This window comes from Rhinoderma darwinii, chromosome 1, assembly GCF_050947455.1.
Source record: "Rhinoderma darwinii isolate aRhiDar2 chromosome 1, aRhiDar2.hap1, whole genome shotgun sequence".
NCBI lineage: Eukaryota > Metazoa > Chordata > Amphibia > Anura > Rhinodermatidae > Rhinoderma > Rhinoderma darwinii.
In genome coordinates this window covers 36,222,848-36,248,391 of record NC_134687.1, presented here as the reverse complement: position 1 = coordinate 36,248,391, position 25,544 = coordinate 36,222,848, and the positions used below count along the sequence as shown (strand labels likewise).

The 25,544-nt window shown below is 39.7% G+C and overlaps 1 protein-coding gene across 1 annotated transcript in view; it reads left to right on the top strand.

The window, feature by feature from the left end:
* The window catches only part of CPZ (carboxypeptidase Z), a 96,189-nt gene that overhangs the window by 30,774 nt on the left and 39,871 nt on the right, over positions 1 to 25,544 (top strand). Inside the window, exons 3-6 of the mRNA XM_075857488.1 lie at positions 4,855 to 5,229; positions 18,030 to 18,245; positions 18,550 to 18,746; positions 19,642 to 19,803. Of these exons, the coding sequence (XP_075713603.1) occupies positions 4,855 to 5,229; positions 18,030 to 18,245; positions 18,550 to 18,746; positions 19,642 to 19,803 (950 nt within the window). The remainder of the gene's footprint in view (positions 1 to 4,854; positions 5,230 to 18,029; positions 18,246 to 18,549; positions 18,747 to 19,641; positions 19,804 to 25,544) is intronic.

The window sequence follows — 25,544 nt, the reverse complement described above, 5'->3', positions numbered from 1 at the left end:
ACCCCCTGTAGATATAGTCCACCTGTATATAGCCCACCCCCTGTAGATATGGTCCCCCTGTAGATAGCCCACCCCAGTATATAGCCCCCTGTAGATATAGTCCCCCTGTATATAGCCCACCCCCTGTAGATATAGTCCACCTGTATATAGCCCACCCCTGTAGATATAGTCCCCCTGTATATAGCCCACCCCCTGTAGATATAGCCCCCCTGTAGATATAGTCCACCTGTATATAGCCCACCCCCTGTAGATATAGCCCCCCTGTAGATATAGTCCCCCTGTATATAGCCCACCCCATGTAGATATAGTCCACCTGTATATGGCCCACCCCCTGTAGATATAGTCCCCTTGTATATAGCCCACCCCCTGTAGATATAGTCCCCCTGTAGATATAGCCCCCCCCTGTAGATATAGTCCGTCCCCCCGCAGATACAGACACACACTTCTATTACAATAAAAATAAAAATATTCAAACTCACCTTATTCCCGCTCCCACACCGTCCGGCAGCCATGGAGACCTGCTCTCTTCTGCGCAGGTCTCCAGGGGGTTGAATACAGCGTCTATGAAAGGCGCTGATTGGCTAGGCAGAATGACTTTCCCTGCCAGTCAGTCAGCGCCTTTCATCGACGGAAGCGTCACTGGTACAAAAGGTACCAGTCGCTTCATTCTTGGAGAGGCGCTGAATGGCCGGGCACGGAACGTGCCCGGTCATTCATTGCTTCTAATTGTACCTGTGTCCTTGCGACACAGGTACAATTATAGTGCAGGAGGAGGTGGCGCTGGCGCCCCCTCTGAGCTGCGCCCCGGGGCACGTGCCCCGCCTGCCCCTCCTAGCTACGCCCCTGAGGCCAGGCATGATCTTGATTGGCAACCTCTAGAACTCAACTACTTGGGCATTAAAATTCCATATCCTACTAAAAAATTATATCAGCAGAACTTCCCACATCTTTTAATGAAATTAGCGAAAGATATGCAGTGCTATTCCAAATCTATAATATCTTGGTTCGGGAGAATAGCTACCTTTAAAATTATATTATTACCGCAATTACTATATCTTTTTAGAACAATACCAATTCCAATTCCTAGCTCATTCTTTACTGTCCTTAATAGCCACTTACAAAGATTTATATGGAATGGGAAAAAATCTCGCACAGCATACAAAATAATGATACTACATAGGCGAGCAGGGGGTCTGGGACTCCCTAATCTGAGAGATTATTACTCAGCATGTATCCTAGACCAATTTAGCCACTGGTGGAATGACAACTCTGATAAAAGCTGGGTGGAACTAGAGAGACACATTAGTGGATACAGCTCCTTGAAGGCCAGAATGATATCCTTGCTATGGAAGGTACCAATAAAGAAAACATATTTGATATCTATACAAACCTCAGATAAAGTGTGGCAAAATTACATTAAAGTATCAAGAAACAACATGGTGTGCCCATACAATCAGATCTCGTTAGGTTTTCTTGAAGATAATATTCCAGGTTTAGACTTAGAAAGTTGGAAGTTAAGCAATATCAAATCTGTGGCTGATATCGTAGCTCAGGATTTTTCACAAATAAGTGAAAAATACCAAAGACCTCAAAACCATCATATTAAGTTCTTACGGATTAGAAAGTTCTTACAGCTAAAAAGACCAATGACCACTAACCAGAGCTCTGATATAGTTTCGACGTTTAACACGATCACTAAATTAAAAAAAGGAATATCCTTTTTCTATAATGATATTGGGAACAAATCTCTTTTGATTAAAAACCACTATATGGTTAAATGGGAAGAGGAGTTGAAGGTAACTGTGTCTGAAATCGAATGGAAATCAGCACTTAACACTATATATAAAGTCTTCAGATGTGTAACACACCAAGAAGCGGTTTTCAAGACATATCTGAGATGGTACTACACACCCACAAGATTAAATAAAATATTCCCTTCCTGTTCAAACAATTGCTGGAGACTATGCGGATACAAGGGATCACTATATCATATTTTATGGGAGTGTAAGAAGATACAACCCCTCTGGATGGCAACCAGACGGATAATCTCTATCCTCCTGAAAAAAGAGTTCCACTTGAAACCAAGAATGGCTTTATTATTCTTGGATCTGAGTTCCTTCGACTCCTCGTCTAGGTATATTATAGCACATCTTCTTATGTCAACAAAGCTTATAATTACCAGACACTGGAAACAAGCCACACAACCACATATACAAGAGGTTATAGCCCAAGTAAATACCACATGCATATATGAAAAAATAAATATGAACAATTTACTCAAAGATGGGGAATCTGGACCAATAGCTCATATTACAATTCCTGAACGCATACTTACCTAATGTTAATATTTCTGTTAATACAGTCAAAACCGGTTTAGATTAGTTACTTATTTCAGTTGTTCCGCACAAGTGATACTAAAAGCACAAGCCGTACATACTATAATGAACCTTATTTGGTTTGACTGATTCCTTGAACAAAGATCCAATAAGTACTGAAAAGAATCTGGAAAACTGTTTATTTAATAAGATGTATTTAAGCTTAATGCATAATAGTATACAAGGATGATGTATTGCTTTTTTTACATAATTAACACAGTGAACATATGTACATGTACCATACTGTCAATCAAATGTATGTAAACCACTTTCTAAATTGAAAACTATTTCAATGCTGTTTTATGTACTTTCTCATGATTTGCGGATTCAATAAAAAACTTTTTGATTTAAAAAAAAGAATACATAGGTGTCCCAGTGCATTATAATAAAGAAAAAAAAAATGGAAAGTCCTTTGGTAGGACAAACATTGTTTTTTAATAAAATGGAATGAAATAATTAGTTTTAAAAAAAGACACACATGCATAAAAAAGAAAGAATAAATATGATTCTTTTTAATAAAAACTTTTTTTAATTAAATAAAAGTAATAAAACCTAAAAAAAAAATATTATATATTCCCAATCGTTACATCCCGTAAAATAAATGTGAAACATAATCTAAGGTGTACAAAAAAAACAACACAAAAAAAATGATACCAAAAAAAATACACCAGAAAGTTATGGCTCTCGAAAAAAATGAAAAATACACTGCATTCTCAAGACCAAAATTTCCTTTAACGATGTCAGATGCTATCAGAGAGTATACGAAGAGTTAACATTATAAGAACAGCTACTCCCCACATTACATACCGCACATAGTTATGAGTGATTACAGTGTTACTATGTGACGGCTCCACATCCTATCTGGTACACAAGGATACATTATTGGTCAGGAATATATGGGGAGGAATTAGGATCATAACAACATAATCTCTGTAATCTAGAAAGTTGTAGTTTCGTTGCTTCTCCTTTAGTCAGATTTATTTTTTTAGTTACTTTATATCTTCTTCTTTTTAATTTATTTTGCAGCTTATTATATGTAATAATAAATGACATCTCTGAAGAATGATCATATCAAGCTCTGTTACACAGTTACAGAATCTCTTTGAGAGCGTCGTGTCAGTCAATCAGGTTCTGCAGCAACCCCCTACAATAATGTAAACTACAGTTTGCCCAATAGCAGTATCATCGATAGTACCCCCGAAACTTACACAGTTCTTCCCAAAGCTGTACTATCCACCGTGCTCCACATAGCGATGGCAGCCATAGTTTCCCCGTAACACTGGTCATTCACAGGGCCCCTATAACAGTGCCATGCACAGTGTCCCTCATAGCAGTGCCCCCATAGTGTTGTACATAGTAGTTCCATGTACAAGTGTTTCCCATAGCAGTGCTTCCACATAATTTTTTTATAGCAGTGCTAGCCACAGTGCTTTGCAGGTTTTTGATCTCACATCTCATAACAGTGCTAGTAAAAGTGCCCCCCCACAAAAAAAAGCAGTTCCATCCACCCTACTACAAACCAGAGCCATCTGTGCCCTTTATAATACTGGTGTCTTCTTATGTGGCAGGAAGACCTTTGTGCCCCCCTCAGGTACCAGGACCTATGTGCAACTTTTATACCCCCTATAAATATGCCCCTGCTCCCAGTCGACAACATTAACAGTGCCCCCATATAATTAAAAATGTTCCCCTTCCATGCTCCCTCGCTGTTGTTCTCCTCTGGTAATTACATGTGAGCGGCCAGTCAGTAGCCATTTCTTACCACCATGACTGAAATGTTTACCGGCATTTCGAGGAGCTTTTTGATCTCTTCAGACAATTTTGATGATTTTGTGCGTGTAGTCATAAGTGGCATGTATGACCACTGCATATCTTAAACTTTTATTTTAGGAGGTATTGTGCATCTAAAGGTCTGCTGGTGCCCGACTTTTAGCCAAAAACATAAATGTTTATGCATTTTTACAAAGCATTTAGCTTTGATGCAAAATTGCATGAAGGCGCCCATGTGTGTAGAAGGCTGGGTGACACGTGCCAGGTCTATTTTCAGAATACATATGGGTATTGTGGCATGATATAATGCTTTTTATAATTCAGTTTATATTTGTGTATGTAAAAAGTGAAAATTTTCCCAAAAACCCTGGCAGCGAAAGGGTTTTAATATTGCTTTGATGTCAGAAATTTCTTAATTAAATCTCTAAGGGGTTTAATCACTCTATAGAGCACCACGGCCCATTTGTTGTGGAAGTTAGTGCTGGTCATTGACTCCGTAGATGTGATCTTCTGATGGGTCTGCGTTTTGTGTTGTAAAAAGATCATTTTTGGATGGATTTCCCCGATAAGTAAGTCTGATTAATTATGAGCCAAACGGTAAGAGTAAATCTAAGTAGAGCTTGAAGTTGATGTGAAGAGAAAAACATCCAGAATTCTCTTTTACGTGGATATAACAAATAATCAGCTTTTGTCTCTGTCTTCTTCCAAGGAACATGCACAGATAATTTCCTGGGATATTGTGATGATTTACCCTACAGCAAAACCATGTTTCCAAATTTATTAGACCATCGATCAAGAGGGGACGTGGAGTTCAGTGCCGAGTACATTCTGTTAAGTGTCATTGACAACTTGCTTCAAGGAGAATGTAACCCTGACCTTAGACTCGTAGGATGTTCCGTTCTTGCTCCAAAATGTGAAAAGAACAAGATTGTGAAGCCATGCCGCAAGGTCTGTGAAATGTTAAAGAAAAATTGTCTTCCTTCCTTTGATGCTATTGACATGGCATGGCCTTATTTTATGGACTGTGATCGATTCTTTGTTGGGGAAGAAGAAGGCTGCCATGATCCACTGGAAAAGCTAAGAGGTAAAGCCAATATTTTTCTACCCATGAGCTCGATATTTCCATATCATATGGATTCCGATGAGACATTATTCTAGTAGACAGGGAGATCATTGATAACAGACGACTGGCTCAAAATAAAATAAATCAAAATTAAAATATATTATGTTAAAATTACTGTAATGCAGGATTAACAGGACCTGATCGGCACCCCATGCATGTACATTCTGCCCGCATTGAACCCTAGGGAAGGTTGTGGCTGTCTTCTATAATTTATTTATTGGGTAGATCACTCTGGCTAATCATTAAGGACAGCGTTGGAGTCTGGAGAACTGAGAAACTCATTGTAATAGCTCACTGCAGATATTTCACTCTAACTCAACCCTAGACCATTAGGGCTATAATACCTTCGCCTCTGGGGTTGGGCCGCGGCACTAATTGTACTGGGTGTGGGTGGTAGCATCACTTGTACTGGATGATGAGTGGTAGTTTTAATTGTACTATATGTAGGTGGTTTCACTAATTGTACTGGGTGTGGGTGGTAGCAGTGGCAGATTAAGTAGACCATAGGCCCTGGGCTGTTCCCCAAACTTGGGCCCCCCTTCCCCACCGCCACTCTGCCGGGTCTATAGTGAACACCACCTTTTTGTGCGAGCATTGACAAATGGGTGTTACGATTCCCCTTGTCAAAGGGCTGTGTCCCTACTTACTGACAGTCTCCAACCATCGCTGAGAGTATCACACTTCCTCTTGACAATGGGAATGGTAACACACATTTGTCTATTAGTCCTGGGTACACAAAGATATGTAGAATACAAGGATTTCCTACAACAGACATGTCAGGATCCCCTATAGATCCAGTGACTCACAGGTGATGTCTTTTCTGATGGGAGTAGTTTTCTTTTATTTTCCATCTGACGCAGACCGTTATGGCGACTTCTCCTGATGAGACATCTTTGCCCATCACTTCTGCAGCCATTTCCAGCTTCTATAGAAACACACAAATTCAGACACCAGGGCCCAGGACCATACATTAAAGGGATTGTTCGGGCACAGAACGCTTTTTATACTGATGACCTATCGATGTGCCCGGACAACCCCTTTTACTCAGACTAATAAATTTGGACCCCAGACTAGACCATAGAATACATACAGACTCAGACCTTCTTAACTATTGCAGTCCCCAGACCCCCTAAACAAATACAGACCCCAGAACAAGCTCCCTAAATAAATACAGACCTCAGACAGGACCCCTAAATACAGACCCCAGACCCGACCCTCTACACTAATAATGACCCCCAAACCTGACTCCCTTAATACAGACCCCAGACCAGACCCCCTAAACTAATACATACAGACTCCTAAATAAAGACCGCTAAACTAATACATACCCTAGACCAGGCCCCCTAAATACAGACCCCATAAATTAATACAGACCCCAAACCCCTAAATGCAGAACCCCTAAATACAGACCCCAGATCTCAAACTAATACAGACCCCCTAAATACAGACCCCAGACCTGACCCCCTACACTAATAATGACCCCAGACCTGACTCCCTTAAGTAATACAGACCCCAGACCAGACCCCCTAATCTAATACAGACCTCAGACCAGACCCCTAAATACAGACCCCTAAATAAAGACCCCTAAACTAATATAGACCCTAGAACAGGCCCCTTAAATAGATCCCATAAACTAATACAGACCCCAGATGTCAAACTAGAACAAACCCCCTAAATACAGACCCCAGACCCCTTAAACTAACAGACGCCTAAATATACAGACCCTAAACCCCTTAAACTGATACAGACCTCAGACCCCCTAAATACAGAACCCAGACCCCTTAAATTAATACAGACACCAAACTTCCTAAATACAGACCAGACCCCCTAAATACAGTCCCCAAACCAGACCCCCTAAATACAGACCCCTTAAACAAATCCATCCCCTTATACTTACATTTCAGTTCACCTCAGTCTTCTCTGTAGAGTTTTGCTGCTGCTCATGGAGCTGCGGTCATGTGACCAGCAGGTCTCTAAACAGCAGTAAAAACTTCAGAGATGAGGTCATGTGACCTTATGTCGTCCTTATGTCGTCCTTTTGCGATTCGCGTCAAAAACTTGACAAAACGACATTGTACTTTGGGCGGCCATGGGCCCCCCGGGAGCCTGAGGCCCCGGGCAGCCACCCAAAACGCCCTATGATGATACGCCATTGGGTGGTAGCATCACTTGTACTGGGTGATGAGTGGCAGTTTTAATTGTACTATATGTAGGTGGTTTCACTAATTGTACTGGGGTTTCGGTGATGGCACTAACTGTACTAGGGGTGGGTGACATCATTAATTGTACTGAAGTTTGGTGGCGGCATTAACTGTACAGTCATAGCCAGATTATTACTGTGGTTGGCAGCATGAATTGACCGCTAAGTAACCACATTAATGGTGATATTAATTAGGAGAAAACTGTGAATATCCACATTGACTGAAATTTATGTCTATTGTATTTTGTTATTTCGGATTTATTTGTGAATTAATACTGCTGGCAACATTGCCTGTCAACATTGCCATTGGCTGTCAGCTGAGTACATTTGCTTACGATCGTGACGGAACGTAGCTTTGGGGGTAGCGAAGACATTGGTTCAAATGTCTTCGACTAGGGGTACTTGGCCTAGAAAAGTTGAGAAACACAGGCCAAGACCATTAGGAATATTAACACCTTAACGCGTACATTCACGTCACGGTAAGGGACCCCTCCCCGCAATCCTACGTGTTTGTAGGTGATGGTGATCATCGTGGGAGCCCGACTATGACTGACAGCCGGGCTCCTAATGCACTGGCTGAGTTTGGAGAAATCTCCGACCCCGGCTGTTCAACCACTGAAATGACGCGGTCAATAGCGACTGCAGAATTCAAGTAGTTTGACAGAGGGAGCGTGCTCCCTCTGTTGCCCATCTGCAATCTACGAATGTGATTGCAAACCACCGATGGGTTGCCATGGCAGATAGGGGCCTTCCAAAGGCCCCAGGCCTGCCATGACTGTATGCCTGTAAGCCTTTGGCACGTCCTAATAGACTGTCAAATAAAATCAAATCATTTTTTCCATAAAAAGCAGTTTTATTTGGTAAAAGAGTTAAAAAAAAATTACACATTTATGGTATTGCTGTGATTGTAATGATCCAAATAATAAAGTTATTACATTATTTAAACTGCATGGTGAACGTCATACAAACAATATAATAAACGCTAATCAATAAGTTCAATATACCTTGAAATAGTACCAATGAAAACTACATCTCGTCCTGCAAAAAATAAGCCCACATAAGGCTACATCGACGGAAAAATAAAAGAGTTATGGTTCTTGAAATGCGGAGATGAAAAAACAAAATCTTTTTTTAAAAGGTTTTTTTATAATGCAAAAATTGTAAAACAGTAAAAAAACTATACATATTTGCTATTGCCGTAATTGTACTGACCCATAGAATAAAGGTAACATATTATTTACACTGCATAATAAACGGCATAAATTTAAAATACAAAAAACAGTGCTGCAATAGCTGTTTTTTTCAATTCCCTCCCCACAAAAAGTTAATAAAAGTTAATAATTATATTATATGTACTTAAAAATGATGCCAATGAAAGATGTGATTTGTTCCACAATAAGTAAGGCCCAAAGTGACTATGTCTATGAAAAAAATAAAAAAAATTATGACTCTGAATGCGATGATGAAAAAATGAAAAAAAAAATGCTTGGTCATTAGGGCCAAAATAGGCCTGGTCGCTAAGGGGTTAACCCTAGCAACATCCTTACTTGGGTAATAGGTGTCTCTATTATTTGTGTACCATACCGTATGATTGCGGTTATTAGGCGCTATACGGTATGATTATTTGAACAATAGGTTTTCTACTTTGTATGCACTCTATTGAAGATACCCTTGCCTTAAAGGCTATGTACACCTTTGAAAGGCTATTTGTTTTTAAAAGTGGTCTGGTCCAGATGGAGAAATAAAGAGAAAGTGAACGACTAACCAGAGAAGACATCACCTGTGAGTCACTAGATATGAATGTGCTGTAATCACTTATATCGTGTGCAGAGCTCCTGTGTATAACTGGCATCTACCACTATATGGTCTCTATATGCTGGTAATATTGGTCTTTGTCAGGTAATTTTCCCTGATTCCGTCACCTCTACTAATCACTATACACAGTCATATAGAGACTATGCACACCCTACCACATACAGGCCAGATGTGAAGTCTTACCTTAAAAGTAATATCTCATTCAGAAAACTCCTTTTTGAATGCAAGAAAGCTGATCGCCACCGTCCGGCTTCACTAACCCCTGCCATAAGCAGTTATATCTGAGGAAGCCACTTCGGGCTTTTCAAATGAATAGCCGTTCTTGTAATACGTGGACAGGCTTGCCCGCTAGGACTGTATCCCCTTTTTGAGCTCTAGAAGGGGCAGGCCCTACCTGCTATGATGTTCTCCTACACTCAGAAGCACCGCACCCTGTTCCCCAGCCCACATTTCTGTAGCTGGTTCTTATGATCAGTCTACTAATACTCCCAAACCCCTGCTCATTCTACAGACATTCAATAGATTGTTTAGCACATTATAACTCAGCATTTACACTGAAAAGACTGAACTGTGCTGCTCTCAATCAAGTTCTGTGGAAGGTAAACTGGTATATAAGTGAGTGACTGGGTCTTGAAAGATGCCACACTGTGGTCTTCAAACTGGTTGTTCATGGCTGTTTGTTACAGAAGGTAGAACAGCTCTGAAGTGCAAACTAACATGTGAAATACTGTGTAGACTAAGTCCCCATGCACACGACCGTGCCTGTAATCCCGCTCTGTGATTATGTGCATGGCCAGCCGAAGACGGATGCGGACAGTCATATGCATTTTCGGACCCTGCTCCCATTATAAAGTATGGGAGTATGGTCCATAAAATAAACAAATAGGACATGTCCTATTTTTAACGGGAGGTTTCTACGGCACAGACACCTTCCCGTAAATATATGGGAAGGTGTCAGTCGGCCATAGAAATTAATGGGTTCGTAATTATGGACGAAATCTACGGTCGTTTGCATGGGACCTAAGAAAGGAATCGCATTGGGATCTTCTTGAGTTCCAGAGGCAGCATCTGAATTTTTTATGCGTGTTTGCGTTGATTTTGTTTGTTTTTCTATCCACATAAAAAAAAACATACTGATAGATTTATTCACATTGGCCCTAATGTTTGTCTGAGACATGAAAATTAGATTGTGAGCCCCATTGGGGACAGGGACTGAAGGAAGTGATGACAATCTGTAAACAGCACTACAGAATAGGGTGGTGATATATAAGCAAAAAATAAATGAATATTTTCTAACAAGAAGAAATAAAAAGACAAGTGTTTGGGTATATGAAGTAGCAAAAAATGACATGTGGAAGTCTTCAGCTGAGGAGCATTAAAAAGAGATTTCTTGTCTTCCCTGGCGTTTGCACTTTTAAACAATTTTCCTGGATAGTTTAATGTCAGGCTCTGTGAAAGTTTATGTGAAAAATCCTATCACGCCCTTTCTGTTGGCATTTGTATGCACCCAGTGTCTAGACCTGAGCAGTAAAGATTTTATTGTGGAACCTTTGCTAAAGAGTTTTAGATGTTCACCTTAGAATCTCTAAGGTGATATTGTTGCCTTTAAAGTAAATGCCCACGCTTGAACTATTGTTGCTATTTTAAACTAAATAGGTGAAAAATGCTATGATTATTAATATATATCTATATACTGGTCAAATCTCTGTCTTACTGATACATAGCTCTAAATTCCCTGCATAGACATAGAGCTAAATAACAAAATTCTGGCTACTTGCAATTGCCACTAGGGGAGCTCAAGAGCTTACTGCATACTATTTTATCATTGAGTTCATAGCAACATGATAAAGTTTTTAAAAAACATAAGTCCAGTTAGTTCAGCCTATTATCCTGAAATGTTGATTCAGAGGACGGCAAAAAACCTAGATGAAGCAGAAGCCAATTTTATTCATTTTTCAGAAAAATATCCTTCCTGACTTTAAATATGGCAATCAAAATAAATCCCTGGATCAACAACCCATCTATAGTAATCTAATAACCATAACTTGTAATATTATAAAACTCAAGAAAGGCATTCATTCCCATTTGAACTCTTTCAGTGAAGTCACCATGACATCTTGTATGACTGCTTTTACAGTAAAGAATCCCCTTCTATGTCCTTGTAGAAACATTCTTTCCTCTAGACAAAATGGATGCCCCCATTCATAGTTAGGGATTGTTTACACATGGCAGATTTATTGCCAAAATTTTGTGACTGGAAAATCCATTCCATACATCTGAATGAGTTGTTTCTGCAGCATGTGCATGGATTTCTGATAGCCCCATTAAAATAAATGGGACAGTCACAAAAATGTCCCAGGTATAAACAGATGACTAAACCGATCTCTGTACTGACCTTTGACATATTTTTATATAGTTATCAGATCACCCTTAAGCCGCTTTTTTTTTTTTTACAAACAAAATAACCCCAATTTTGATAATCTTTCTGGATACTTTAGTCTAACCACTTTTACTTTAGATGCCCTCCTTTCAACTTGTTCAGGTTCTGCTATGGCTTTATTGTACACCGTTGCCCAAAACTGTACACTGGGCTCACTTTTTGAACCCCTTTTTGAATATTGGCACCTTATTTTCTGTATGCCAGTCCTGGGGAACAGACCAAGTCATTATAGAATCCTAAGTTATTAGAAATAATCATCTGTAAGATCTCCGAGACTCTATGTATGAGGCAGTGGTGGTGGTAATCCCGAAACCAGAAAAGGATATAGAGGAATTTACTTCATATAGACCAATCTCTTTACTTAATGTGGATATAAAAATATTACGAAGGGTACTGGATAATAGAGTCCCAAAAATTATTGGAGAACTGTTGAATAGAGACCAGGCAGGGTTCATGCCCAATAGAGCCACTACATAAAATATTCGTCAATTATATCTGAATATGCAAGACAGCCCACTCGATTCTGCTGATCGCCTGTTGGTCTCATTAGATGCTTCAAGGCCTTTTGACACGGTCGAGTGGGGGTTCCTGCAGGAGGTACTTGTTGGGATGGGTTTTGGTCCAGTATTTAGAAAGCGGATAAAAATAATATATTATAGACCGCGGGCACATCCTAATAAATGGGGAAAAAAACATCTAACTTCCTGCTTAGTAGCGGCACCCATCAGGTGTGCTCTCTGTCCCCTCTTTCATTCGCCCTTGCAATTAGACCTCTTGCTGCGGCAATAAGAGGATATTTGGGTATTCGCGGCTTTAGACAGGGAGGATGAAGGAAAAAATGATGCTATATGCAGATGATGTAATGCTATTTTTGGAGGGTAGGGGGAGATCACTGTCCTGAGCTATGGGAAAAATATGTGAATTTTCTGGGTATTCTGGTATATAGATTAATCCCGATAAAAGCCTAATTATGACTCTGGATAACCAACGAGCGGATGGTGCTCTCCCTCTTCCTATTCCTAAACACTTCAGTTAAATAATTGGGGATAAATGTCTCTAAAAATATTGCGAACTATGTTGAATTTAATATAAAACCTTTACTAATTAAATTTAGAGAGAAGGTTAGAATTTGATCAAAACTCCCACTCTCTCTACACGGGCGTTCTGCCCTGGTTAAATCTGTGCGTCATCCTCAGCTATATGTTCTGATAAACAGCCCAGTATGGCTGAAATCCAAAATATTCAAAACAATAGATGCAATTTATAGGGATATAACATGGAAGGGTCGTATTGCAAGAATAAGATTGAATACCCTGCAGAGAAATAAAGAGGAGGGGGATTTAGCTATTCCAAACACTCAGGTGTACTTCTTGGCAGGTCAAATGTCTCAGTGGAGAGGCTGGTGCTTAAATAACTCTAAGGGTATCCCTGTGAAATTAGTTAGGTATTATGGTGCTGGGAATACGGCTATGGTAATACTAGAAACCAATTCAAAAATCTTTCTTGGTAAATGCCCCACTGGGGTGATGTTTCAGAAGGTATGGCGTAAAGTAAAGAAAGTAATGGGTATTGGAGACTATACTGAAATGTCGTATTTATGGAGAAATCCAAAAATGGAGGAATGCTATAAATTAAAGAACTTTCAAAATTGAGAAGGCAGGGGAATATATAGGTTGGGACAGGTGATGGAAGGGGGGAAAATTAAGAACTTTCAGGCTATATGTCATGAATTTGGAATTAGAGATAGATGGTACATGTATCTATAGTTGGCCTTGGCCCTTAAAGCACAAAATATAACAGTTGAAAAGAGGGAAATCCCTCCAAGAACCCTTTTTGAATCGATCTTTAAAAAAGGGATAAAATTTTTTTATGGAGAATTGATTAACAAAATAGTGGTTAACTGGAGACCCCTAGTGGGTAATATAAATATTTGTGAGGTAGTTCCTTTGTTGTCCATATTCCTCTCCCAATGGGCCTCTCAACTTTTCTACTACATAGAGATCATTACACACTGACTAGATTTAAAAAAATGGGCTATAGAGAGACAGATAATTGTCCAAGATGTAAGGGCCTCGCAGGGAGATCTGATCCACTTGATGTGGAACTGCCCAAAGTTAAGAAGATAGGATCTCATATCCACAAATCGACAACAAACGCCGCGCAGCGCGCACACGAAAACCATATCTTCCTTTGCCTTTTTTTTTTTTGAGGACTTTTTTTAAAACACATATAACAATACCTGCTAATACATTTTTTTTTTTTTTTTTTTATTAAATTATGAACATAACCGTCAATAGGGAGGGAGGATGGGCAAGTGCCGGCCAAAGAGGAAGATGCCCTCCAGCCCTTGCCTTATAAACCCTGGCAAGGGGAGGAGGGCAGACACCGCCCATATTCCCCCCCCCCCAAACCGCCCTGTAGGAGGGACCCTACATTCCTATAGGCTACCCTGCTATTTTACACAGAATGAAGACAAAAAGGGGGGGGGGGGAGACCGACTTCCCCTAGCCCCGCTGTACCCATATTAACCCCTATATTGCCTACAGTCATAGTCCCTGCGGCCAATAAGCCTGAGGGCCTGTAATATTGAGATAGATTACAGTCCAATTACATGCATACTTGGATGCAGTTTTGGGATAACTTTAGATAATTCCCAAAAAAGATCTTTAGGCTGTAGTTTATATATTGCTAGAAAATTATACTGAGACGCTGGATCTCTAATGAGCCCCCAGGATGGAAAGAATGGAAAGTAGCGGTCCAAAGCTATATCCATCTTCAGGGTGTTACATGTAAAAAATATGAAGGCAACTAGAAAGTTCTCTCAGCAATGGGGAAGACGGCGTAATGGGATATCCCCAGATATTAGAAAACTGTTACGTTGAAATTAGGAAAGGAAAAACATTATCCTTTGTTTTTTTTGTTGTTGTTTTTTTCCTTTCTTCTTGCTCTCTGTTTTTATCCCTTGCGGGGTTGGAGTGGGTAACGGGGGAAATTTGATTCATTATCTGTATTGTGATTTATTTATGTGTGAAGCAATTTTATAGATGGAAGTTATTGAAGGAATTTTATATTGGAAAATAAATCTAAAATAAATCTAAAATAAATCTAAAAAAAAAACAAAAAATGAATAACCTGTCTATCACAATACTTCATTCCTGCGGAAGTCAAATTTGTCTATGCAAGGGATTTGGAGCTCTGCATCAGAAAAGCTCTGGACACGGTAAAAATGAATTAACAAGTGAATATTGGATCTAAAAACGACATGGTGTTAAAACGTGAACATATACTATGAGAACCTGCTCCCTGGAGGGATCCACAATTCTTTCTATTACATTGGTTTATAATGACACTATTGATACTATTTGGTTTACAGCCATTCTGTATCTTGTGTAAGACTCTGTTCACACTACCTTTAAAAGACTATGTAGTGTTTCAATAGTATAGTAGATATAAATAGCAGATAACTATTTGAAACATAGTGCCCACTAGCTTAAGGCATTTTCTTGGAGAGGACTAGCAATCACTTAATGTTATTCACCTCTGTCAAGGATGGGATGTTTAATAGTGCGCTATTGTGCATCAGTTAAAGGCTGTGTAAACATTTTTCAAACATTTTTCTATTTATCGAATGTGTTTAAAATAAAAAGAATAAGCAAAAAGTTTTGATGAAAAATCTACCATTTATTATATACTGCTCCTATGCAGACCTATGTGTCTCCATGGTTACAGACTGCAAATAAACCCTGTGTAGTCTGACCCTGCAGTCATGTGTAACTTCACTCCCTCTGCCTCTCTTATAAATCATCTATTAACAGTAGAAGAGGGTGCATAGAAAGTGGAGTAACACATTGTATCAGGATGTGACTACACAGGGTTTGTTTGTAGTCTATAACCATGGAGACACATACAGTTAGGTCAAGAATTATTTGGGCAGTGACACAATCTTCATGATTTCGGCTCCGCTGCCACCACATTGGATTTGAAATGAAACAACTGAGATGCAATTGAAGTGTAGACTTTCAGGTTTAATTCAAAGGGTTGAACCAAAATATCCTGTGAAAGGTTTAGGAATTGCAACGATTTTTCTACACAATCTCCTCATTTCAGGGGTTCAAATGTAATTGGACAAATTAACATTACCAGAAATAAAATGTTTTTTTTTTTTTTAATACTTTGTAGAGAATCCTTTGCACGCAATGACGGCCTGAAGTCTTGAACCCGTGGACATCACCACACGCTGGGTTTCCTCCTCTGTGATGCTTTGCCCGGCCTTTACTGCCACTGTCCTCAGTTGTTGCTTGTTTGTGGGTCTTTCTGCCTTAAATTTTGTCTTAAGCAAGTGAAATGCAGCGTGATCGGGTTGGGATCTGGTGATTGACTTGGCCATTGCAGAATATTCCACTTCTTTGCCTTATAAACTCCTGGGTTGCTTTCGCAGTATGTTTTGGGTCATTGTCCATCTGTACTGTGAAGCGACGTCCAATCCACCTGCTGCATTTGGTTTGAATCTGAGCAGAAAGTAAATCCCTGAACACTTCAGAATTCATCCGGCTGCTTCTGTCTTCAATCACATCATCAATAAACACTAGCGACCCAGTGCCTTTGGCAGCCATGCATGCCCATGCTATCACACTGCCTCCACCATGCCATCACACTGCCCCCACCATGCCATCACACTGCCTCCACCATGCCATCACACTGCCTCCACCATGCCATCACACTGCCTCCACCATGCCATCACACTGCCACCACCATGCTTTACAGAGGATGCGGTGGCTTTGGATCATGAGCCGTTCCAAGCCTTCTCCATACTTTCTCCCTCCCATCATTCTGGTATAGGTTCATCTTAGTTCTGTTCTTCTTTAGATGTTGTTTGGCAAAGTCTAGTCTGGCTTTCTATTTTTGAGGCTGATTAATGGTTTGCACCTTGTGGTGAACCCTCTGTATTTGCTCTCATGAAGTCTTCTCTTTAAAGGGAACCTGTCACCAGCATTTCACCTATTAAACCAGCAATACCAGGTGGTATATAACCTATAATTGTCTTCTTAGTCGGCTCTGTAGCTTGTAGTATTCAGTTTTTTAGTGTTCCCACACCGTATTCAAACGAGCATAAAAGAGTCAAATCTTCGTTTGAAAAGATTCAAATCTTCGTTTGAAAAGAGTCATATTTTCATTCCTCAAGTCTTTCCGAGTTTACACCGCCTCTCTACTTTTGATTGACGGGTTACTCGCCCTCCCCCAGCACACAAAATCCTGCGCTTGTGCATTGATGTCCTCTTCTGGTGTGTGCGCACAAAGGGACACCGAATTATTACGATAAAAGGCGCAAAATGTTTGCAGACCGTTATTTACAGTTGGAGGAGGTGTTTAGGAGAGGGGATAACGGCAATGAACTTTTGATAGCAGCGGCCAGTGAAGGATAAGTAAAGTTCAATAGGTGAAATGCTGGTGACAGGTTCCCTTTAAGGTAGATTTAGATACTGATACACCTACTTCCAGGAGAGTGTTCTTCACTTTGGTAGATGTTGTGAAGGGGTTTTTCTTCACCATGGAAAGGATTCTGCGATCATCCACCACTGTTGTCTTCTGTGGACGTCCAGGCCTTTTGGAGTTCACAAGATCACCAGTGCGCTTTTTTTTTTAAGAATGTACCAAACTGTTGATTTGGCCACTCCTAACATTTGTGCTATCTCTCTGATGGATTTCTTCATTTTTTTTCAGCCTAAAGATGGTCTGTTTCACTTGCTTTAACCTCATGTTGTGGGTTCACAGCAACAGCTTTCAAATGCAAATGCCACACTGGAATCAACTCCAGACCTTTTACCTGCTTAATTGATGATGGATTAACGAGGGAATAGCCCATGCAGCCCATTAAATAGCTTTTGAGATAATTATCATATTGGTCCCTTGAAAAATAGGCAGCTACATATTAAAGAGCTGTGATTCCTAAACCCTTCCTCAAATTAGGATGTGAATACCCTCAAATTAAAGTTTAATATTTAATGTTTTGGTAAACACCTAAAATGCCAGAACTTGTGTCACTGTCAAAATAATTATAGACCTAACTGTAGATCTGCATAGAACCTGTATAAACAAAGAGAATATTTAAAAAAAATAAAAATTGATTATAGGCAAAGTTGCCTTTATTTATGCAAAAGTTAGTTCCAAACATAGCCTGTAAACCATTACCACTGTTAAATCCATATGGGATGGCTACATGCAAGTACCCCATCTGTGTTGTAGAGCTGTGAACATTGAAGAACCCTCCTGGACAGGCTAATATTTATTTTTAATTGTGTCTTACAGTTAATATAGAGATCAATCCTGAAGATATTGCTCCTCAATTGCCATCTACGTTTATACACTTCAATCACCACAGCTATACACAGATGGTTACTATACTAAAAAAGACTGCAGCCAAGTGTTCTAACATAGCCAAGACATACAGCATTGGAAGGAGCTTTGAAGGAAAAGACCTTATTGTTATTGAGTTTTCAAACAATCCAGGACAACATGAATTACGTGAGTAGAAAAATTGTATTGCAGAATTATTTATAAATTCTTTAGCATGGTTATCAGACGAATCAATGTGGGAGGGCTCCTGCTGCAGCCAGTTGCCTAACAGACAAACACAGGTTTGTCAGAAGGAAGAGGAGGGAAAATGGCTACAAAAGGAGCTGGCCTTTGTAGATAAATCCTCTCCTTTGGGGGAACTACCACTATAGAAGAATAAGGGCAATTTTTGATAGTCATCTCAAAGAGGTCTCACTGTATATAATTACGTGTAAAAAGAATAAAACATATACTTTATCAATTTCGTCTACAGTTGAGCCAGAATTCAGATACATTGCCAACATGCATGGCAATGAAGTTGTTGGAAGAGAGTTACTGATTTATCTTGCTCAGTATTTATGCTCAGAATATGTTCTTGGAAATCCCAGGATCCAGACATTGATCAACACCACCAGAATTCACCTTTTGCCTTCCATGAACCCGGATGGCTATGATCTTGCATCAGAGGAGGTAAAATAATCTGTGTTATTGATGTCTGACGGTAGGCACTAAATAGCATTAAATAGAATGTTCTCCCTTTAACATTATTTTGTTTTTCTTTTCTTTTTTTTTTTTATCTCAATGACGGTTAATTTTTTAATACATTTTTATATTGGTCTGAGCTTTGTGTTTTTTGTACAGAGCTCTAAAGCCCCTTCGTAGACAGAGATTTCAAAGATAAAAAATCTGCCTACCTGCAGCCACCACTAGAGGGAGCTTAGGAGCTTACTGCATTAGAATGCAGTAAGCTCCCTCTAGTGATGGCCTGCATGTTATTATTTGCATGTTATTGCATTATCTGCATGTTATTATTTACATCAATGTGGGAAATATATTAAGTCTGGTGTTTCATACGTTTCATGCAAATTATTGCGCAAAAATTGTTACACCATTATACTGTCATATAGCCGTTAAAAAATTACATGATAAAAGGTGGAGATTCACTTTAAGCAAATTCAATACAATCTGTATAATATTGTATAATACAGAAATACACAGGCACTCAACTTCATTTTAAATCTTGCATCTGAAGGTGCATAGTGAGGTGCTGTACATAGTGATGATACAGCACATGACGTAAGCAGTAAGCAGCGATTGGCTACTGCAGTCATATGACATATCCTCACTACCAATAACACGCTATCATGAACCATCAGAAGCAAAGAACAGTGGGGGATCCAGAATGGGTGAACAGACAAATGTAAAAAAAGTTTATAGAAAAGTTTCGTATTTTTCTACTTTAGAACCAAGAAATTTTTATGTGAACATCCAGAAAATCTTTAAACCGTTTATATAATTATATTCTTCATATGATATTTTTCTGTGAAATAAGTAGCAGATAAATATGAATTCTTTTATATGGCAGGGTCCTGGCTACAATGGATGGACAAATGGGCGAATGACAGCTCAGAACATTGACCTCAACAGAAATTTCCCCGATTTGACGTCAGAATTGCATAAGATAATGAAAGTACGTTCAGCACGAGTCGATCATATGCCCATCCCTGAGTCGTATTGGTGGGGTAAGGTATGATGAATTTTGATTTTATACATAATCTTGTACTTTACTTTATCATTTTATACTTTTTATATACTATATTATACTATTATTTTATACTTTCTATTTATTATTTTATATACTGCTTTATACTTATAATTATATACTGTATTATCTGAGTAGGACAGTATGTGGTGCGGACAGATAAATTATTATGTGTATCATATTTAAAGATTATTTAATCCTTTGAATGGATTTTTTGGTGTTTTTCCGCAATTTTCCAATTTACTTTATAAAAAAATGTTTGTTCTTTACGTATCCTGTGTACATAGAAGCTGTATCATTCTCTCTCAGTCTTTTACGTCAGTTCTGCTGAACTGCCGACTCGGCTGAGAGCAGGTCATGCGTGTCTCTGACACACAGGATCCAGCTAATATCGATCACATCTAACTTATGAATGATACCAGGACACGCAGGAGCCGTCAGTTCTGCTGAACTGACGGATTTGGCTGAGAGAGAACGATACAGCTTCTATGTATATAGGATACATAGAAGCTGTATCGTAAAAAGTATAAAAAAATTAATAAAAAAGCCAATTAATAGAAAATCCCCTCTAAAGATGTGTCTTTAACCTGGCATTACATTTTTTATTTAATGGAGGTTTTACTGTATAATAAAGAGTAAGCCCTAATGCACACGACCGTGTGCGCCGCACGAGTCCTGTCCGTGGTCCTGAGCAAAGATAGGACATGTTCTGTCTTTCCATAGATCGGAGAGTCGGGTCAGTTATTACGGATCCGATTCACCCAGTCAAGGGAATGGGTCAGTAAAAATCGGGTGCCACTCGGATGCTGTGAAAAGCAGCCCGAGTGGCACTCGCTTGTGTTCAAGGGGGCTTAATCTGCTCTGGGCAAACTTATACATGGATACAATCAACATCAATATAAAAACATTTAACCCCTTAACGCTCCATGACCTACTATTAGGTCATGCTAACTGTAGCGTTCGCGCTCAGTGACCTAATAGTAGGTCATGGAGTAAACACGGCGCCGTTCGCGCGGGGCGCGTTCATGAGCTGTGATAGCTGCTGTTTCCGACAGCAGACTATCACTGCTCAATGTGCCGGGACCGATCGCGGAGCTCCCCCGCCGATTAACCCCTCAGAAGCCGCGTTCAATAGCGATCGCGGCTTCTTAGGGGTTAATCCGCCATCGCCGGCCTGCTACACGATAGCGGCCGGCGATGGTGACTATGGCAACCGGACACCAAACAATGGCGTCCGGCTATGCCATAGACGGAAGCCTAGTGGGTCCTGACAACGTCAGGACCCACTATGCTTGCTGTCAGTGAGTAGCTGACAGCTCTAATACACTGCACTACGCATGTAGTGCAGTGTATTAGAATAGCGATCAGGGCCTCCTGCCCTCATGTCCCCTAGTGGGACAAAGTAATAAAGTAAAAAAAAAGTTAAAAAAAGTTGTGTAAAAATAAGAAAATAAAAGTTTTAAAAGTAATAAAAGTAAAAATCCCCCTTTTTCCCTTATCAGTCATTTATAATTAATTTAAATATATAAACAAACAAATAAACTATACATAATTGGTATCGCCGCGTCCGTAACGGCCTGAACTACAAAATTATTTTGTTATTTATCCCGCACGGTGAACGCCGTAAAAAAATATATTAATAAACCGAACCACAATCACAATTGTTTGGTCACTTCACCTCCCAAAAAATGGAATAAAAAGAGATCAAAAAGTCGCATGTACCGAAAAATGGTCCTGATCGAAACTACAGTTCGTTACGCAAAAAATAAGTCCTCGCACGGCTTTATTGATTGAAAAATAAAAACGTTCTGGCTCTTAGAATAAGGTAACACAAAAAGTGAATGATTGTTTACAAAACGTATTTTATTGTGCAAACGCCATAAGACATTAAAAAAAACTATAAACATCTGGTATCGCCGTAATCGTATCGCCACGCAGAATAAAGTGAATATGTCATTTATAGCGCACGGTGAACGCTGTAAAAAAAAAAGTATACAAAAACAATAGTAGAATTGCTGTTTATTAGTCACCACGCCACCTAAAAATGGAATAAAAACTGATCAAAAAGCCGCATGCACCCCAAGAAAACTACAATGGATTCATCAAGGGGTCTAGTTTCCAAATTGGGGTCACTTTTGGGGGGTTTCCAATGTTTTGGCACCACAAGACCTCTTCAAACCGGACATGGTGCCTAATAAAAAAGAGGGCTCAAAATCCACTAGGTGCTCCTTTGCTTCGGAGGCCGGTGCTTCAGTCCATTACCGCCCGAGGGCCACATGTGGGATATTTCTCAAAACTGCAGAATCTGGGCAATAAGTATTGAGTTGTGTTTCTCTGATACATCCTTTTGTGTTATAAAAAAAATGGTATAAAAAGAGTAAATTTCACCTCTACTTTGCTCTAAATTTCTGTGAAACACCTAAAGGGTTCATAAACTTTCTAAATGCTGTTGTGAATACTTTGAGGGGTCTAGTTTCTAAAATGGGGTGTTTGATAGGGGTTTCTAATATATGGGCCCCTCAAAGCAACTTCAGAAATGAACTGGAACCTAAAAAAATAAATAAATGAGGCAATACTTCGCTTCTTACATTATACTGATAATGAGCCGTGCCCACCCCGAGATGACCCCAGTTTTGACCGTTTGGATAAACGGAGACCCCTATTAGACCGTTTCAGTGCCCCGTTTTCCCAAGCATACACCCCCAAGAAGTGTTTTTCTATTGATGAGTCCCTGGTACATTTTAAAGGGAGGGTTCAATTCCGCCAGTACCTGCCAGGTAAGAGGGCAAGGTATGGCGTGAAGATGTATAAGCTGTGCGAGAGTGCATCAGGGTATACCTACAGATTTAGGATATATGAAGGAAAGGCCACCCCCAAACCAGACTGCATCCTGGACTACAATAGGTACATGGGAGGGATGGATTTGTCAAATCAAGTCCTGAAGCCCTACAGCGCCATGCGGTGTGGTATAAGAAGCTGGCCGTGCACATCATACAGATGGCTTTGTACAATGCGTACGTGCTACGTCGATGTTCAGGCCAGAGGGGAACTTTCCTGGAATTTCAAGATCTAATCTTTAGGGACCAGGAAGGGGGGGCACCCAGTACTTCTGGAAGCGAGGCCACACGCATCGTACCAGGGCAACACTTTCCAGGAGAAGTTCCCCAAACCGGTGGAAAGGGAAAGAGTCAAAAGAGGTGCAGAGTCTGCTATAAGAGGGGGATAAGGAAGAACACAATATACCAATGTGACACGTGTCCCGAAAAACCAGGGCTCTGTATAAAAGATTGTTTTAAAATGTATCATACATCCCTTGATTTTTAATTTACCCTGATGCACTCCGCACAGCTTACCCCCCTCATCTTTCCCTTCTGAGCCCTGCCGTATGCCCAGGCAGCTGATAACAGCCACATGTAGGGTATTGCCGTACCCAGGAGAACCCACATTACAATTTAAGGGGTGTATATCTCCGGTGGCGCATGCTGGGCACACTATATTGGACACTGAAATGGCATATATATATATATATATATATATATAAAATTGCAAATCTCACACTGCACCATCTGCTGCGCATTATCTTTTACACAGTACCTGTGGGGTCAAAATGCTCACTACACCTCTAGATGAATGTCTTAAGGGGTGTAGTTTTTAAAATGGGGTCACTTCTCGGGGGTTTCAACTGTACTGATACCTCAGGGGCTTCTGCACACATGACTTAGCACCAGAAAAGCTCCAGTAGGCCAAATGGTGGTCCTTTTCTTCTGAGCCCTCCCATGGGCCCAAACGGCAGTTTATCACCACAAATGGGGTATTGCCGCACTAAGGACAAATTGGGCAACAAAATGGGGTATGTTGTTCCCTGTGAAAATAAGAAATTTTTATCAAAAATGACATCTTATTGGAAAAAATATCATTTTTTTCATTTCACAGCCCAATTCAAATAGATGCTGTGAAAAAACTGTGCAGTCAAAATGATAACAAAAACCATAAATGAATTCCTTGAGGGGTGTAGTTTCCAAAATGGGGTCACTTCTGGTTGGTTTCCATTGCTTTGATACCTCTGGGCCTCTGCAAATGCGACATGGCACCCGAAAACCAATCCAGCAAAATCTGGACTCCAACAAACACATAGCGCTCCTTTCCGTCTGAGCCCTCCCATGGGCCCAAACGGCAGTTTATCACCACAAATGGGGTATTGCCGAACTAAGGACAAATTGGGCAACAAAATGGGGTATGTTGTTCCCTGTGAAAATAAGAAATTTTGATCAAAAATGACATCTTATTGGAAAAAATATCATTTTTTTCATTTCACAGCCCAATTCAAATAGGTGCTGTGAAAAAACTGTGCGGTCAAAATGATAACAAAAACCATAAATGAATTCCTTGAGGGGTGTAATTTCCAAAATGGGGTCACTTCTGGTGGGTTTCCATTGTTTTGATACCTCAACACCTCTTCAAACCTGGCATGCTGCCTAAAATATATTCTAATAAAAAAGAGGCCTCAAAATGCACTAGGTGCTTCTTTGCTTCTAGGGCTTGTGTTTTAGTCCACGAGCGCACTAGAGGCACATGTGGGACATTTCTAAAAACTGCAGAATCTGGACAATACATATTTAGTAGTATTTCTCTGGTAAAACCTTCTCTGTTACTAAAAAAAAATTGAATAAAATTGAAATTCAGCAGAAAAAATGAAATTTGCAAATTTCATTTCCACTTTGCTTTAATTCCTGTGAAATGCCTGAAGGGTTAAAAAACTTTCTATATGCTGTTTTGAATACTTTGAGGGGTCTAGTTTTTAAAATGGGGTGTTTTATGGGGGTTTCTAATACATAGGCCCCTCAAATCCACTTCAGAACTGAACTGGCACCTTCAAAAAAAGGCTTTTGAAATTTTCTTAAGAATTTGAGAAATTGCTGTTTATGTTCTAAGCCTTGTAACGTCCAAGAAAAATAAAATAATGTTCAAAAAACGATGCCAATCTAAAGTAGACATATGGGAAATGTGAACTAGTAACTATTTTTGGTGGTATAACCGTCTGTTTTTCAAGCAGATACATTTAAATTCTGAAAAATGCTATTTTTTGTAAATTTTCTCTAAATTTTGCAATTTTTCACAAATAAAGACTGAATATATCGACCAAATTTTACCACAAACATGAAGCCCAAAGTGTCACGAGAAAACAATCTCAGAATCGCTTGGATAGGTTTAAGCATTCCGACGTTATTACCATATAAAGTGAAATATGTCAGATTTGAAAAATGGGCTCTGAGCCTTAAGGCCCAAACTAGGCTGCGTCCTTAAGGGGTTAATTAGGAGGAATTTATAGAATTATTGTCAATAAATGTTATTTTGTTGGTCCCGTACAGGGTCAAAAGCTGAATACTACCTTTTTAGTCGCAGGCTGTTTTTTTTGTGTCCTATACATAAGCTGGTATTGCAATACAGTAAAAGGTTCTAACATGAATCCAACCCAATTTTTGGGGAATGGGTAAGAGATAAACGGTGTAAATTTTGTTATCTACTCTTGGGTTGGGCCCAGGTAATGTGTTCCTGAATGCAGTAGAATCTTTTCTATAATTTAGGACCTTCCGCATGCATATAGGAGAATATTACCTGACGTAACATAAGAGAGTGCAAGAAGCGAACTAATTAGACAGCTCCCTTCCTCCTCCACTTCTGTACAGAAGCAGACTAAACCCAGGGCACAGTTGCACCCTATCCCG